Source organism: Bolinopsis microptera, chromosome 6 (genome assembly GCF_026151205.1).
Source record: "Bolinopsis microptera isolate Bmic1 chromosome 6, MBARI_Bmic_1.0, whole genome shotgun sequence".
NCBI classification, from domain to species: domain Eukaryota; kingdom Metazoa; phylum Ctenophora; class Tentaculata; order Lobata; family Bolinopsidae; genus Bolinopsis; species Bolinopsis microptera.
Window position 1 is genome coordinate 1,041,007 of NC_087077.1, and position 17,762 is coordinate 1,058,768.

The 17,762-nt window shown below is 38.9% G+C and overlaps 2 protein-coding genes across 2 annotated transcripts; both read left to right on the top strand.

Annotated features, from left to right (window-relative positions):
- Positions 1-3,924: 3,924 nt before the first annotated feature.
- On the top strand, positions 3,925-4,867 carry LOC134816851 (calmodulin-like). Its single transcript, XM_063825847.1, has 2 exons — positions 3,925-4,065; positions 4,414-4,867. The coding sequence occupies exons 1-2, from the start codon at positions 3,925-3,927 to the stop codon at positions 4,522-4,524; spliced, it is 252 nt and encodes an 83-aa protein (XP_063681917.1). The 3' UTR covers positions 4,525-4,867.
- Positions 4,868-6,151: 1,284 nt separating this feature from the next.
- LOC134816852 (uncharacterized) lies at positions 6,152-11,358 on the top strand. The gene is made up of 3 exons (XM_063825848.1): positions 6,152-6,733; positions 6,857-7,018; positions 9,928-11,358. The coding sequence occupies exons 1-3, from the start codon at positions 6,152-6,154 to the stop codon at positions 11,356-11,358; spliced, it is 2,175 nt and encodes a 724-aa protein (XP_063681918.1).
- Positions 11,359-17,762: the final 6,404 nt, after the last annotated feature.

Sequence of the window (17,762 nt, forward strand, 5' to 3'; positions counted from 1 at the left end):
ATGAAAAGTATTCTCTCCAGATAGAGGACATTTCGCCAGAAAGAAAAAAAGTACCCCTTCTCTCCAGATAGATTTAAAAGGTTTTTTTAATGAAAAAAAATTTTTTTAGATTTTAATTTTAAAGCGGTCAGAAAAAATAAAATTTTCTTTTCCTGTAGGTTTTTTTTTTCCCAGATTCGCCAGTTTTGAATTAATAAAAATACTTTCCGATAGAGTTTTTGATTTGCCCGTTAATGATAAAACTTCCTCGATAGAGTTTCAGAGTTCGCCGTTAAATTAATCTTCCAATAGAGTTTACGATTCGAGTTTAAAGATAAAATACTTCTCCCGATAGAGTTTACAGATTTGCCGTTAAAAATAATCTCTCCAATGAGTTTTTAAGGTTTCCAGTTTTGAAAAGATTTCCCTCCGATAGAGTTTTCGATTTGCCAGTTAATGATAAATTCTCTCCCGATAAGTTTTACAGGTTCTGCCAGTTAATGAAAAGTACTTCTCAGATAGAGTTTTAAAAGTTTTTGCCTTTATGTAAAACTTACCCCGATAGAGTTTTAAAATTTTTTTCCTTAATGATAATACTTCCAGAAGATTTTTCGGTTTGCCCGTTAATGATAAAAATAAAATTTTTCTCCAGAAATTTAGAGTTTTTAAGGAGTTTTTTTGATTTTAATTTTTAAAAAAAGTATTCACTCCCGAAGAAAGGTTTAAGAGTTTCTGGCAGGTTTTAAAAAGATAAAGTTTTTCTCCAGAAGATTTACAGAGTCTGCCATTATTTTTAAAGTCTTCTCCAGATAGAGTTTACAGAGTTCGCTTAATGATAAAGTACTTTTCCCCCGAAGATTTACGGTTCTGAGTTAAAGATAAAGTATCTAGATAGGTTTTTCAGATTTGCATTAATGATAAAATATTCTCTCCAATAGGTTTTCAGAGTTCTGCCAGTTAATGATAAAGTACTTCTTTTAATGATTTTTAGAGTTCTGCCGTTAAAGATAAAATATTTCTCCAAAAGAATTTTAAAATTTTTCTGCCAGTTTAAAGATAAAGTACTTTCTCCAGATGAGTTTTTCAGAGTTCTGCAGTTAATGATAAAAATATCTCCAGATAGATTTTCAGAGTTCTGCGTTAATGATAAAGTCCTCTCCAATAAAAAAGAGTTTAGATTTTTTGATTATAAAGTACTTTTTTCTCCGATAGATTTACAGGTTTGCAGTTAAGTAAAGTATTCTCTCCCGATAGAGTTTACGATTTTTTCCGTTAAAGAAAAGTCTTCTTCCCGTAGAGACGGGGTTCCTTTTTTTTATAAAAGTATTCTTCAGTAAGTTTAAGATTTGCCCATTAATGATAAAATATTTCTCAAAATTTTGAGTTTTCAGAGTTCTGCATTAATGATAAATATTCTCCCGATGAGTTTACGATTTCGCAGTAAAGATTAAAATTTTCTTCCAAAGAGTTTACAGAGTTCTGCAGTTAAAGAAAAGACTTCCTCCCGATAGATTTACAGGTTTTTGCCAAATTAAAGAAAAGTAAATTTTCCCGAAAAGGGGTTTAAAGTTCCCAAATAAAAGACCTCGAAATTTTTGATTTTCAGAGTTTGCCAGTTAATGATAAAGTATTTTAGATAAGGTTTTAAGAGTTCGCCAGTTAATGTAAAATACTCTTCCCAATAAGTTTCAGAGTTTGATTTAAAGATTTAAGTTCTTCTTCCTGTAGAGTTTCAGAGTTTGCCCGTTAAGATAAATATTTTCCCAAAAAGAGTTTACAGAGTTTTGCCGTTAAAAATAAAATACTTCTCCCAAAAGAGTTTACAGAGTTTTTTTGCCAGTTTAAAGAAAAGTACTTCTCCCAATAGAGTTTTCAGGTTCTGCCAGTTAAGATAAAGTATTCTAGTTAGATAAGGGTTTAAAAAGGGTTTCCATTAATGATAAAGTACTTCCCTCCAGATAGGTTTTTCAGAGTTTGCCAGTTAATAAAAGTTTTTCTCCAATTGGTTTCAAGGTTTTGCCCTTAATGAAAAAAAGACTTCTCCCAGAAGAGTTTACAGATTGATAATTAAATTTCCTCAGATAGAGTTTACAGATTTGCCCGTTTTTGATAAAGTACTTCTTCCAGATAATTTACGAGTTTGCATTAAAGTTAAAAATATTCTCAAGAAAGAGTTTTCAGATTTTTCCCTAAGAAAAAATACTCTCTCCCATTTTAGTTTCAGGTTTGCCGTTTAAATTTTATAAAAACTTTTCCCGATAGATTACAGGTTTCCATTAATGATAAAGTATTCTCTAGATAGAGTTTTTCAGGTTCGAGTTAAAGATAAATATTTTTCCAAAAGAGTTACAGAGTTTTTTTGAAATTTAATGAAAAAAAAATTCTAATTAAAATTTGGTTTACAGAGTTTGAGTTAATGAAAAATATTCTTCCGTAGATTTCGGGGGTTTGAAATAATTTTTAAAGACTTCTTCAGATAGAGTTTACAGAGTTCTGCCATTAAAATTAAAAATACTTTCTCCCAAAAGATTTTAAAAGGGTTTTGCCCTTTTTGTAATACTTTTCCTTCCAAAAATTTTTTCGGGTTTCTGCCGTTAATGAAAAATACTTTTCCAAAAAGTTTTTCAGGTTCTGCCAGTTAAGATAAAGTATTTTCCAGTAGAGTTTTTCAGGTTTTTCCTTAAGATAAAATTTTTCCGATAGTTTTCAGGTTTTGCCAGTTTTAAAGATAAAGTCCCTCCAATAGATTTAAGGTTTGCCAGAAAAAATAAGTATTCCCCTTTTTAATAGAGTTTAAGATTCTGGCCATTAAGATTTAAAAAAAATCTAGATAGGTTTCGATTCGATTAATATTTTAAATATTCCTCCCGATAGGTTTTCAGGTTTTTTAAAAGAAAAAGTACTTTTCCCAAAAGGTTTTACAGAGTTCGCCCGTTTGAAAAATTTCTTGATAATATTTTAAAGGGGTTCTCAATAATAAAAAAAGTACTTTTTTCAATAATTTTCAGATTTGCCCGTTAATGTAAATATTTCTCCCGAGAGTTTACAGAGTTCTCCTTTAAAGATAAAGAATTCTTCCCCGATAGAGTTAAGGTTTTGATTAATGATAAGTACTTTTAATAGGTTTTTTGAGTTTGCCAGTTAATTATAAATACTCTCCAATAGAGTTACAGGGGTTTGCATTTAAAATAAAATTTTCTCAGAAGGGTTCGATTTCAATTTAAGATTTTAATTCCCGATAGAGTTTACGAGTTTTGCCCGTTTTAAAGAAAAAGACCCCTTTCCCGATAGAGTTTTTAAGGTTCTGCCCGTTAAAGATAAAGACTTTTAATAAGTTTTAAAAGTTTGCCGTTAATGAAAATCTCTCAATAGAGTTTACGAGTTCTGTTCAATTATATATAATTTTCGATGAGTTTCAGAGTTTGAGTTAAGAAAATACTTTTTCCAGATAGGTTTTCAGGGGTTTTTTGCCTTTAAAGAATAATACTTCTCTCAGATAGAGTTTTCAGATTCTGCAGTTTTAAGATAAATACTTTTCCGATAATTTTTCAGAGTTTGGGGTTTTTTGTAAATTTTTTTCCTTAGAGTTCGAGTTTGCCAAAATTTTTAAAGTTTTAAAGTATTTTGAAAGTTTTACAGAGTTTTTTGGGAGTTAAGATAAATATTTTTCAGATAGAGTTAAAAAGGTTTTTTGCCCCGTTAAATTTTAAAAATTTCTCCGATAAGTTTAGAGTTCTGATTAAAGTAAATATTCTTAGAAGAGTTTAAAATTTTGCCATTAAAGAAAAGTTTTCTAAAAAGTTTAAAAAGTTTGCCCTTTTAATGAAAAAGTATTCAGTAGATTTTCAAATTTGAGTTAAGAAAGTACTCTAGGAAAAAAGTTACAGAGGTTTGAGTTTTAAAAATAAAAATAACTTCTTCCAAAAAGTTTTCGAGTTCCAGTTAATGATAAAGTACGGTACCCAAAAAGAAGACGACCTCAAGGATGCGTTCAAGGTGTTTGACCAGGACAACAACGGTTATATTGATGCGGTGGAACTCCAGACCATTCTTTCTAACATGGGGGAGAACTTACCAATGGATCAGGTGATTAGAGATTTGTAGCTGAACCTTTGTAAACCCGTTCATTGACTAGTATCCTTTAAAATGCCACGTCCTGTATAATTATCTAGTTATATATGCATATTATGGAACCAGCAGGTTTCAACGATCACAATGACCCCATCACTGAACAAATAAACAAGAACAGAAAATGAATAATCCAGATAATTATCAGTATGTTTTTACAATGACCCCATCACTGAACAAATAAACAAGAACAGGAAATTAATAATCCAGATAATTATCAGTATGTTTTTACAATGACCCCATCACTGAACAAATAAACAAGAACAGAAAATGAATAATCCAGATAATAATCAGTATGTTTGGCAGGTAGAGGACATGATCCGTGAAGCTGATCTGAACGGTGATGGTCTGATAGACTACGAAGAGTTCATCAAGATGATGACCTGTAACCCTATCAGTGAGACCGGTGTTTTGTGACGTGTGTGTGACCCTAGCTTTACTGACACTTGAAGCAGTTGCTTTCTTAAGTCCGATCAACAGCAATCTGAATTATTGTACTAGCAGTTACGATCTCGCTGTTGAAGAATTCAGAATCTAAAGGTTATCGGAGGAACCATTTTGAAAAATGAAGCATTATGAAGCTGTCAAATATACATGATGTGGCCAAGTTTACGAACTAAGAAGCAATGAGAACGACTACGAGAAGCAATGAGAATGAAATTGCGGGAATCTGCGTTTACCACCGAATTTGCTAATTTGCTGCTAACTAATTGTAAATGTGACAATATTATTAAGCGGCGCTCAGCCTGTATTCGGAACATTATAGCCTGGGGTCCCCAGGTATTGGTAAGTGACAACACCGTGGTTGCGGCAATGAGAAGCTATGATTAGAGCTTAACGATTAGAAAATTTGTAACGCAGTATTATTGTATTTGAATTGAAGTAACATTATAATTATAATAAATAATTATCATTACATTTAAAAAAGTGGTATTTTTTATAATTCACGTGAATTCGCTAAATCATCATATTCATAATACATGTATGACAATATTGCTCGTAGAATTGCATCATTCTAGAAGCTTTTCTTGCCCCCATTTCAGTTGATCCTTATGTGAAGAAAAATCGGTTATATTTATAAGCAGCCATTATTTTAACAAGAATTGCGCCCGTTGTTTCGTTTTGGCGGACGCTAGATTTCCATTTCACTATAACTATTATTATTAATATAAGCTATAATCAGCTCACCTTATAATAATAATAATATTGAAACGTCAGTACACTACGCGTGCCACGTACAAGTTGGGCTTATCACAAAATACTATACATTACATAATATACATTAAAATACGATCGTGCCGCGCATTCATTGACCACAGACTAGCTATACACCACATCTCCGCAAGCAATCCTCGCGCGCGTGCGCGCGGCAAATTGACATGGTAACGAACGGAAGCAAGCAAGCAAGGAACACGACATATATTTGACCCGCCTACCGCTATTTCCAAAATCCACGTTTTTCTGCAAAAACGTCCATTCGTAATAACCTTGTAGCGCGATGCGTTACTGGCTAGATCGGCGAGATGCGCTACTGTGCCGCGCCGAGCTGCCATGAATTGACATCGTCAATTAATTCGTAACCTTTCACTATTGCCTTTTTACAAAAGGGTGAAAAGGAAAAAATTAATGGCGTACTCTGTTTTCATATTATTTGCAGTTTGGGGTCGTTCACATATTACGTAATCAGCCTCGAGGGGGAGGGGGTTTCCAAATGATAACATTTACACTATGATAGTGTAATTTTGACACAATAGCTATGTATAAAACTGATTACGGAGGGGTGAGGGTGATTACGTATAGGAACCGACCGGATATCCGGCTGAATCCGGATCCGGCCGGATATCCGGCTTTAATATTCGGTTTCGGCTCCGGTTCGGTTTCAAAAAATTTTGCCGGATTTTTGCCGGATATTTCTAAAAAATTTATTTCTAAAATCTTGAAATGCATATTTTCGTTACATTTTAAACTCGAAAAAAAATGTTTTGACTAGGTCAACGCAGTTTACCTTTGCGTGTGTACTTGTACATTACTATACAAGTACACTATGGGGGATGACCCAACTTTGACCCGATCCCAGGAGTTGATTAAAGAGTTCAACTATGATCAACAGGAAGATGTGGAAGGCTGTGTTGCACGCTGGTCCGATCAGTTAGAAAAAGACCTGCATATGGACTACCGTGAAATTGACTACGAAAGTCGTGAAAAGATCAAGACTAAGGATAAACAGACTCTGTCTAGATGGATTGTGGTTGCAGTGGACCTTGTTCGTCGGCAGAGTAGTCAGATGTATCTCTTGAAGGAGATCATCGAGTGCTTCAAGACGGAAGCACTAGCAGACAAAGAAAAGGTGATCAGACTGCAGGGCCAGCTGCTGATGCAGAAGGACGAACAACTACAGTTGCTTAAGACGTCTGTTGAGGAGACAGTCCAAACAACGGTGGAGTCAGGGATTCAGAACTATAGTGCAGCTGTTCAACAGAACAGTGCAAGTGGTACGGTCTGCAACAGTAAAATCCTGAAGAAGGTGATGAAGAGTGTGGCTGCAGAGGATGACAGGAGCAAGAACCTGATCGTGTTTGGGCTGAAAGAAGAGGAGGAAGAACAGCTTCCAGCGCTAGTTACCGCAGTTTTGGAGGAGATCGGGGAGAAACCTCACTTCGAAGCGACTAGAGTCGGTTGGAAGAGGCCAGGTAGTACGGCTATCCGACCAGTCAAGATCACCGTCCCAAGCTCAACAGCGGTTCATCAGATTCTGATGAAAACAGGGAGACTGAGGGAGACGCACAAAGATGTATGGATATGTCCAGACAGATCCAGCGAAGAACGAGCAACAAGGAAGCATCTGGTCACTGACCTGAAGAAGAAGAGGGCGGAACAGACTCATCTCGACCACTACATCCGGTACGGGAAGGTATGTAGCCGTGATAAGAAGTCATCATGAGTTACACTCTCGGACACTGATCAGTATATGAAGGAGTGATGATTATTTTAAGAATTTTCAGACGTTATCTGTATTTAAGAGACAACTATATATTTTGAATATTTTATTATTTGATTGTTTCACACTTTTCATATTTCATAATTTTATTACTAGGTGGAGGTGATGTTATTGAGACTTTGGGCGGCCATAAAACTCCTGTTTTGAAAGTTGTCCTCTGTACTTGTTTCACTGACCCACGCTTTATAGCATTTATACATTTCGGCCCATTTTATATGTTTGTTCGACTTGCTGTACATTTGTATATTTGCTATTTTGTAAAAGTTTCAAATCAAATCGAATGCAAAAAGCCGAAAAAATGTTTTCGGATAATAATGAACAGGGTAGCATGAAACGTGGAGAAAAGTGGTTTTGACTTAGAAAATTTTCGGTCCCAGTCATTCTCGAATACGTACCTCTCGTATCGAGAGCTTCCGAGCTCGTGTTGCAAATGGGACGTCTGCCTTCCGAGATCGCATTACCATGGGGAAGCCTCGAGTCCAAAACATATGTAGTATAGAGGAAAACCGGTTCACGTACTGTAGTGCGACACGTACTCTAGTGCGACACGTACCCTAGTGCGAAACCTCCAAGATCGACACTGTCGCAGTAGAGTACGCTACCTGGATCGTAGTGCGACACGTACCCTAGTGCGACAGAGAATTTTCAAGGCCGACACTGTCGCACTACAGTGCGCTACCTGGACTGTAGTGCGACACGAACTAAAGTGCGACAAAACACTTTGCACATTCAATAAAAATTTTACTTTCCATTTTTAATGACAAGAGTGTTTGAGTAATGGGGTTAAATATAAAATCAAAGATTGCAATCACAATATTCAATTCAAAATCATTGTTCCAACACACTTCAACTAATCCATTCTGTCATAATCATCGTAGCTATCACTCACAGCGTTCAAGCGACGGTCGTAATCAGTCCACTTCTTCAGTCGGCGAGGAGGTAGTTGTCTGAGCATCTTCATTCTTCTGGTTGATCTTCCATTGGGTTAGATCCTGCTCCTTCTTCAGGACGTCGATAAATCGCCAGATAGTAGGGTTGGTGCAGCCCATCTTCGAGGGAAGGGTTGCTTTCAGCTGCGTCCAGGTCACAGTAGTGTTGTTCGTCAGACTGAGACGTCCGGAGCAGGTCTTCTCAGTGCATAGCCAGTAGGACTTGTCGTCGCGATTCTTATCCAGGCAGTAGCGGTATCCGTCGTGGATAACGTTTCTTGAACCAGTAGTGTGTCCAGGAATGAAGGTGATTGAAGAAGACACGTTGATGTTGTTCGATGTTTTTGTAGAATCATCGTGACCTTATTTATGGCCCAAGCATATGAACTTGTTATCCCAATCGGAGATATACCTTCATACGATGCGTGAGATAGGAATGTCGGAATGAGGATCATATGCTGCTTAAGAGTAACCCAGTGGATCACACACTGCATACGTGGCTTGAACTGACCCGAAGGAATTATGATCAGTGGATAACTTCGAAACACGTGATGTGAACTGACGAATCGTATTCGCAAGATCACTTCGAAATAAGTGACGTGAACCGACCCGACGAATCACTTATTGGTCCATAAGAAGGATAGGATGTGACCTGAACTTGAAAATAAGTCAGGATATTTTGTCGCACTAGAGTACGCTACCTGGATCGTAGTGCGACACGTACTGTAGTGCGACAGAGGGTGTTTTTTTCGGACTTCGCACTAGAGTACGTGTCGCACTAGAGTACGTGTCGCACTACAGTACGATTACCAGGAAAACCGAACCTTAGACCGAACAGTAGCTCTAGTAGTAGTAGTAGTAATGCTTGTAGGTTTACAACCTACCAGGACGCGCGCCGAGTTGGACTCGTCGACGGTCCTGTATATGGAACAAATATTTTACGAGTATCACCCGTTAATAGTAATGCTCTTTATCACATTTTATTATTATGTCTATGATCCAGTTTTGGCTCCGAGTCAATTATTGTACAGACAGCAGACTGCTGTCTAGTAATTTAAACGATCCAGTGATAAAATATGCCAGCATACTAAAAAGGTACAATTATGCCCTGAATCGGGAACTATTGTGCTTTGATATTCAGACCTGCAGCATGACAAAAAGGGAACAACTGTGTCTCAGACGTGCAATCGCGGGGAGGCCGACATAGGGGACCCCCGATTATCAGGGGTCAGATCATGTCACCAATTAGTGACGTATAATTTGTGATATGATTCATCAGTAGAATTTAATTGACCTAGAAATGGTGGATAAGGGGTTTTCCAAACTCCAGGGGCTCGTGAAGTGTCTTACACAACCTCTCCGATCCCATGATCTGTAGTGCGTGGTGAAGAGCCACACCCTTCTCGAGGTGCCACTGTTAAGCTTAGTAGCCTGTTCTGGGTGATTCCAGTTAAAACAGGTGAACGGTAACAGAACACTGCGGCTCTAGACCAGTACAGGTCGAAAATTATAACCGGGACATCTGTCTCGTTAGGACTGCATGCGGTTCATCGGGTGCGAAGGGCCAGCATCCCTTCCACCTCAAATAACAACGCTACTGAAACAACACACACATCAAATGGACGGAGTGCTACTTCCAATTCAAGGACGGATGGTTCCAGCATGACGGAGGCTGGGCAAAGCCTACGGGACCCCAGTCGCCTGATGAGAAGAGGGGGTACTCGTCATCCGACCAGATTTATTAGTCAACAGATCATCCATGTCGACCCTGCTTCCAACAAATCCAATCCAGTCAATTATTGCAAACAGTTTTTACGTTTTGGAACATGGAACGTTCTATCTCTTGTCAGCTCATCTACACAGCTCTACCAACTTAGTCAAAACATTAATCAGTACAGATTGGATCTTTTGGGGATCACCGAGACTCACATGCCTGGATCTGGCACCACTCTACTGGACAATGGCAGTCTACTCATCCATTCCGGTAGAGTCGACGGGATCAAGAGACAGGGAGTCGGTCTCAGTCTTTCAAAACGAATCAGAAACTCCCTGATATCGTTCACTCCCACATCGGAGTGGGTTTTAACTGCTAGGCTGCATAGTAAGCAAATCAGCATCTCTGTTGTTGTGGCCTATGCTCCAACTGAGGGTGCAGAGGAGAGTGAGAAAGATAAGTTTTATAGGACACTCACAGATACATTTGATGGGCTACCTCGTCACGATATCAAGTTACTGCTCGGCGATTTTAATGCAAAAGTAACATCAGGCAAATATGGAAGTGAAGCGGTCATCGGTGGGGAATCACTCCATAGCTCATCAAATGACAACGGGACAAGACTTGTGGATTTCTGTGCGACGAACCAGCTTGTCATCGGGGGAACTCTCTTCGAGCACAAGAACATTCACAAAGGAACATGGCGGTCCCCCAACGGGCTCACCGTCAATCAGATAGATCATATCTGCATTGGAAAGCGGTTTCGTCAGTCACTTTTTGATGTTAGGGTATGTCGCGGGGCAGACATCGGCTCCGATCATTATCTGGTTCTAGGACTGCTGAAAATCAAACTTCAGTCAGTGACTAAGATCAACGCCAACAGGCCCAATGTGCCTGCCATTGAGCGCCTGAGGGATAGTAATACGGTTACAGAGTACAATGTGGCTCTTCAAAACCGATTTGCAAGTCTGGATAGTGAGGTCGACCTCGAGGATATGTGGCGTAATCTCAGTCAGACCGTCACTGATGTCTCACTGGAGGTACTAGGCAAAAGACCCCGGAAGGCAAAGGAGCAACACCTGTCACGGAAGACCAAGGATTTATTGATTCAGCGGGCACAGTTTAAGCGCAAAGACCCAAACTCGGACGCTAACAGGTCAGAGTATTCTAAACTTAATAAGTTAGTCAAGAAAAGCAGCAAGCTAGACGACAATAACTGGGCAGTTAGAGTAGCTACTGATCTTGAGGAAGCAGCGAGCAAAGGTCAGCAGCGTGAAGTATGGGCAAAGATCAAGAAGATCTCTGGTAAGAACAAGAAGCCTCAAGCATCTTGTGTCCGGGACAAGAACGGTAGGAAGATCGCGGATCCCCAACAGCAGAGGGATAGGTGGAAGGAGCACTTTACTGAACTTCTGAACCCTCCATTATCAAGTGTTGACCTTGCCGACCTTGATACAGTACCACCCCAACCCCACTTTAACTCTCTCTCTTGTTCGGATGGACCACCCACCAGAGACGAGATTAGTTATTCCCTGACAAAGCTTAAGAACAACAAAAGCCCAGGAGTGGACGGGATAACTAACGAGCAACTGAAGGTGCGAGTGCTCTAGTTGATCAACTAGAGTGTCTATTCAAGAAAGTGTGGGAAGAAGAGACTGTTCCTGAAGATTGGTTAAAGGGTGTGATCATTGTTATTGGGAAGAAAGGAGACACTTCAGTCTGCGGGAACAACAGAGGGATCACCTTAAGGTCTACAGCATCCAAGCTTTTTCAGATGATTCTTCTTAAGCGGTTACATGCTGGTATGGAGTGTCTTCTCAGGGAGAATCAGTGCGGATTTAGACAGAACCGCTCATGTATTGATCAGATTTATTCTCTCCGAACTATTATTCATAACTGTCTTGAGTTTAACATTCATCCTTACATTAATTTTGTCGATTTCAAGGCAGCGTTCGATTCTATCAGAAGGGACTTTATTTGGTGCAGTATGAGACACTATGGGCTGCCTGAAAAATATGTCAGAATATTTCAGTCATTTTTTGGGGGTACCATGAGTGCCGTGAGGGTTAATGGGGAGCTGACAGACTGGTTTGATGTTAACTCAGGCACAGGTCAGGGTGACATTCAAGCACCTCCTGTCTTTAATTTCTGCCTAAATTTTTCTGCATTTCTGGCTGAGACCAACAAGATCATCAGTCAAGGCGCAGTGCTGCAGAAAGAGATGAAGACGGTCGAGGAAAAGGTCATTCTGGACACCGATTATGCTGATGACATGGCTATTATGGACAACTCAGGGGAAGGCCTACAGGAATCAACTGATCTATTAGTTCATTACAGCTCCTACGCTGGGCTCAGAATAAATGCAAAGAAGACCCAATGCATGGCTGTAAGCAAGTGCGCCTCCCAGCGACCGTTCATCAAGGATGATTGTATTGAGCTGTCGGTTGAGGGTGAACCCGTCGAGCAGGTTAGCAACTTTGTCTACCTGGGTGCAACTATCAGTGGGGATGGGACAATCAACAGAGACCTGGATGTCCGTATCTAGAAGGCTAATGGAACCTTTCATCAGCTCTGGAACATTTGGAATAGCAGAACTATAAAGACTCCAACCAAGATCAGGATCTATAGGGCTACTGTCCTCACCATCTTGTTGTATGGAGCTGAAGTCTGGAACACCACCAAAAAGCAGATGAAACGCTTCGAGGTTTCCCATCAAACCTCCTTGAGAAGGATCCTTAGGATTAAATGGTTCTTTCATGTGACCAACGACGAAGTTCTTAGGAGGGCTGGCATCAAGTCTGTTGAGACTTTCATCAGTGCTGCCAGGCTACGTTGGTATGGACATGTAGTTAGAATGCCAGACTCTAGACTACCGAGGTTTCTGTTGAACTGGAAGCCAAATTATGGAAAGAGGTCAAGGGGCAGACCCCGTAAGAACTGGAAGTCCTGCGTACTCGAAGATGCTGCTAAGTTTACAGGTGTTGAAAACATCGACAACAACACAACAGAAGCTTTGGCTTCCAACCGAGTACAGTGGAGACATATGTTACGCCGCCAACGCGATGTGTGTGATGCAGGCCACTCCAACGACTAGGAGGAGACCTTACCATGAAGGTCTCCTCCTAGAAGAAATGTGCTAGATATAGGGTAGAGTTCACATGTCAATTCTGTACATCATAGCTGTACATTAAGAAGTAAACATGATCTTTAAGATTTGTCTGCTCGACTCGTAGATCACATAAGGGGCGGGAACTCTTGCTGATGGGGGTGGTTCTCCCATAAACATGCCTACCTTCTCCAAATTCAACTCTGGTCGGACAGGATCTCAAAAGCTACTTGACTCTGATGGATACATCTACTTTCGGAAGAAGGACAAGGATTCAGCCCGCCTCACAGATGCCTGGCAGTGCTGCAAACACAAACTTCCTACGAAGTGTCCCTGTCTGTGCTATCTCTCCCTCTCAGACAATTCTCTCAATTCTCTCTGCTGTAGCGACCGATTTCATTCTCGGTATCATTTTGCTTTTGAGAACCGTTATTTCAACTGATATCATTTCCTTTTGTTTGCTAAAGGGAGACACTGGCAATGGTCCACTCGACCACTCTACGGCTACCCAATTATGGGGTTTGGTAAAATATATAATAATAATTAATAAGCTACAACATGCAAGCTTAATTACTCATAATTAATGCACGTGCGACGAGCGGGCTACGGACAAGACTTTAAATTGCTTATTACTTTATTATTATAGTCATAGAGAGATAAAAACAATGCATGTGCAAAGCGAGCATGTGTTGCAGACCTCTACGATCTGGAAGGGTCAATCAACAGTTATCACTGTAATCACTGCCTAGTGCCTAGCTCAAGCTGTGGTGCGTGGCCAGCTGTTCTTAACTCTTTAAGATCTTAAACCCTTGGTAAATTCATTCGCCAAATATAAATTATTTGTAGGCCGTGAATTATTGGGAAAAGCGAGCGAGCGATGTTAGTCCGTTAATTAACAAAATCAGTGATTATACTTATAAATATCTTAAGCAATAATCTCAATAAATCTGTGTGTGTGTGTGGGAAATTTAAAATTAAATTCTACTGATGGATCACATAACTAATTATACGTCACTAATTGGTGACATGATCTGATCACCGAGGGACCCCTAATAATTGGGGGTCCCCTAAGTCGTGCAGCCCAATTGCGCTCATGAGGTAGGATATGCCAGTTGCATATCATTTCTGATAATAACTTGTTTAGTCTGATCTTGTTACTTTTTGTTTACTCTGGTAGTGGTTACAACGTACTGCTTGCAGCTTGTTGATTTGATATTTTACCTATGTGAATGTCTACTGCTAGGCCTAAACAGGAAACATCATCATTCATCGGTGTGGTTGTATTAATTTGCCCTTAGGAATGCGGAACTTATCGTGTTATTTAAATTACAAACTATGGCTTAGTAGGATTAATATCATAGTTGATTATAATGACAAAAGCCCAATAATAAGGATAAATTAAAATTTTCCGGCAAGATCCGGCACATTGCGGCAAGTTTCGGCAACCTTATATTTGCCCTTCCTAACAACCGGTTCCGGTCCGGCAAAATCCGGCTAACCGGATAATAGATTGATATCCGGCAAAATCTGGTCCGGCAGCCAAAAGTCCATTCCGGTCGGTTCCTAACCGGGTACATTAGGAAAATCTTCTAGTTGACCTCGTAAACGATTTAGAATTAGTGTCCTGGAAAACGATTGGCTGGCTGGCTAACACTTTGTTTCAGTCACGTGATAACTTTGAGAACTATTACCAACGACGCAGCGAGCAGGATGATGCCATTAGACAAACTGGTCGCTCTGTTTTGTGATAGAATTAGAAAGTTCTAGAAGCTTTACCGATCATTGAGTATGGTTTTTATGAGCTTTCAGCCTTCGACTCTTCAGCAAGCCCAGTCAAAACATTCGTAATAAAATGTGTTTTCTCCTGTGTTTTCTCCTTTTCCCCACCACCTCGCTGCAAAATGCAAAAAATAAAATACATCAAATTAAGTATTATTCCGTCAAGAGCCACGTTGCAAAATCACGGACTGAACAGTCTTAAAGATTTTACAACTTCGTAATATTTATCTACCGACGTGCGGTCCATGCACGGTCGCATAAATTAACACTTTGCTTTAACACTCTTGTTTCACGTGATCTCTTCGAGAACTGATACCTAAGACGCAGCGAGCAGGACGGTCATTAGGTTGAACTTGATGGTCGCTCTTGGAGCCCAAACCAATGATGGTATGGTAGGCTCTGGGGTAGACTTTTGTGGGGTTAGGATTAGACTCTGTCACTATAGGGACCCTAACCCTAACCTAACCTTGAACTTTGAAGTCTACCTTAAATTTTACACTTAATGGCCAGTCTTCTTAGGCACTACTACACATTCATACTCTTAACTTTATTAAATACTTTTCAAATTTTACAGAGTACAGCAATAAATGAATATAAAATAGAATCGTTCAAAATATCGCCCCCATCTGTAAAATATGATGGGCACCCAAACACGGTAAACACATAGTGAACTATGTCCGCAATTACTTGGGCCCAATAAAATCTTGAATAATTTCTACTTACTTATCATTCGTTCGCCCCTTGAAGTTGAACATACTCGTTCTCATCGTGGTATTTTTTCCGTTCACCCTTTTGAAAAAAGGCAATAGTGAAAGGTTACGAATGGACGATTTTGCAGAAAAACGTGGATTTTGGAGATGGCAGTAGGCGGGTCTGAATATGGCGTCATTCCGTATGTAACCATGACAACTAGCGCGCAGTGACGCGCGCGAGTATTGCTTGCGGAGATGTGATGTATATAGCTAGCATGTCAATGAATGCGCGGCGCGAGAGAATTTTAATGTATACTATGCATTTAATGTATTATAGCATTAGGTAATAAGCCCAATTTGTACGTGGCATGCGTAGTTATAGTATAGTGTACTGATGTGTGTCAATATTATTATTATGAAGTGAGCTGATTGGAGCCTATATTTATAGTATTAGTTATAGTGAACGGAAATTTAGCGTCCGCCAAAACGAAACAACGGGCGCAATTCTTGTTGGTTTTCAAAGTAGCGGGCCGAGATGACACCACTTTTTCATTTATAACAAACATTTCGGACAAATGATTAAATAGATTTTTTACACGATTTTTACGTTAAAACTTTTGTAATGTTTAATACTAATAGGGATCATCACCGAGTACAACTTATTATTTTACATTGGTTTTGTTGAGCACAACTTGTCAAAATTTATCATTTTATATCGATCAGAAATGTTCTTTTACATGATCCTGTTTGGGATTGTGATGAATCTCTCCGAAGCCGAGGGTAAATATATTTACGGCATAAATGTCGAATTTTGAAATGAATCAATAAAAGTTGTTATGCATAATTCAGGTCTGCATGATAGTATCTAAAATTGACTACATGAAATTTGTGAGACATTATCAAAGAAATTGCGAAGTGAAAGATTTTGATCAATAAAACCATAGCAATAACTCTAATTTGAGGACTAAACATTACACAATTAAGCTGACAGACGTTGATCTCGTTCAATCTGGAAGACCAGTCTTACGTATAAGTTGATCCATCTCACGAAAACTTTGTGCTGTAATCTATCAGATTTGCACTACACAAAAACAGGAGAGCGGTAAATGTGGAATCCGTTAATCTGGAGACAGAAGTTCATTTACTAGTGACTCTGAACAGAATCGACAGTTTCTGTGAAATAAGGAGTTGGACTTCAGTCATCCTAAAAGAGGGATTTTTTACGCCATGTAGATGTGTAAATAGATCATAACACAAATCTGTACACCTTTCTGACTTAGAAGGTAGGAATTATCAAATTATCTCAAGATATACGTAAACTCCTAAATTTGAAGGCTTTAAGCGAAATTAAATTATTGTCATTTATATGTTAATATATGTTATTTATTTTAGGTAGTTAAATCATCTTGCATGTACTCATAGCTTTAATAATAGTTAACATACATTACATTCTACATCTTTAAAAAGTTCAAAAAAGATTATTAATTTATTCATTATATTATTACGGGAAACATCGTGCCAGCTAGCTTTGTTCAACATTACCACGAACAAATATTCTGATTGCCATCTTACTATATTAATATATAGTATATATAAAGTGAGACGATATGGATGGATGTGTTTATCCGTACCATTTTACTGACACCACGGTATCAACTTTAACGCAACTTTCCGCAAAAACCGTAAAAGATATACATTAGGTATCCGTATACAAATGAAACTTTTTTGACTGGGTCAAATGCTTTAATGGCCTCCAAATCAGCATAAAAAATACATATGAATTGTGAAAGAGGATTGACACCAAACACTGACAAAACTGCCTGTGGCCGTGGTAACTCATGCAAAATAACTTTGAAGCTTATATTATTGTTATGTTTTAAATTTGAAGAATTAGTTGGATCGACTGGATAACAGACAACACAGTAAACGCATCTGTAATTACTATGGAAACGCATGTTCTTTATGTGGGAAATTAATCAAATACGGTTAGTTTCCCATATTCGCGCTCGACGATTAAATGTTCTACAAACGCGTGCCTCATGTCGTTGTGAAAACTGATTTCAGGGAAGCCGTTTTTGTCAGGAAAAGGCTCGAGAAATTATAATTTTCCTCAACCTAGATATCTGTAAAACGCTGCCTTATCCGCACAGCGAATATCAATAAGTTCCTGCATCTCGCTCATCATAGGTGGAGCAATGGGTCACGCGGAAGATTTATGACGTCAATAAACGTACCTAGGTATCTTTATTACTTTTAAGTTTTATACAGTAAAAGTGAAAACGCGCTGCAGCTGAGTGGACATGGTTTTAAGATAGCTGTTAGGGCAGAACCATGACATAAAGTTTTGATGTATAACTATAAAAATGGGTAAAGTAGATTTACAGATGATTATATTTTTAATTCGATAATTCTCACTGGACATTGCGTGATTAAAATG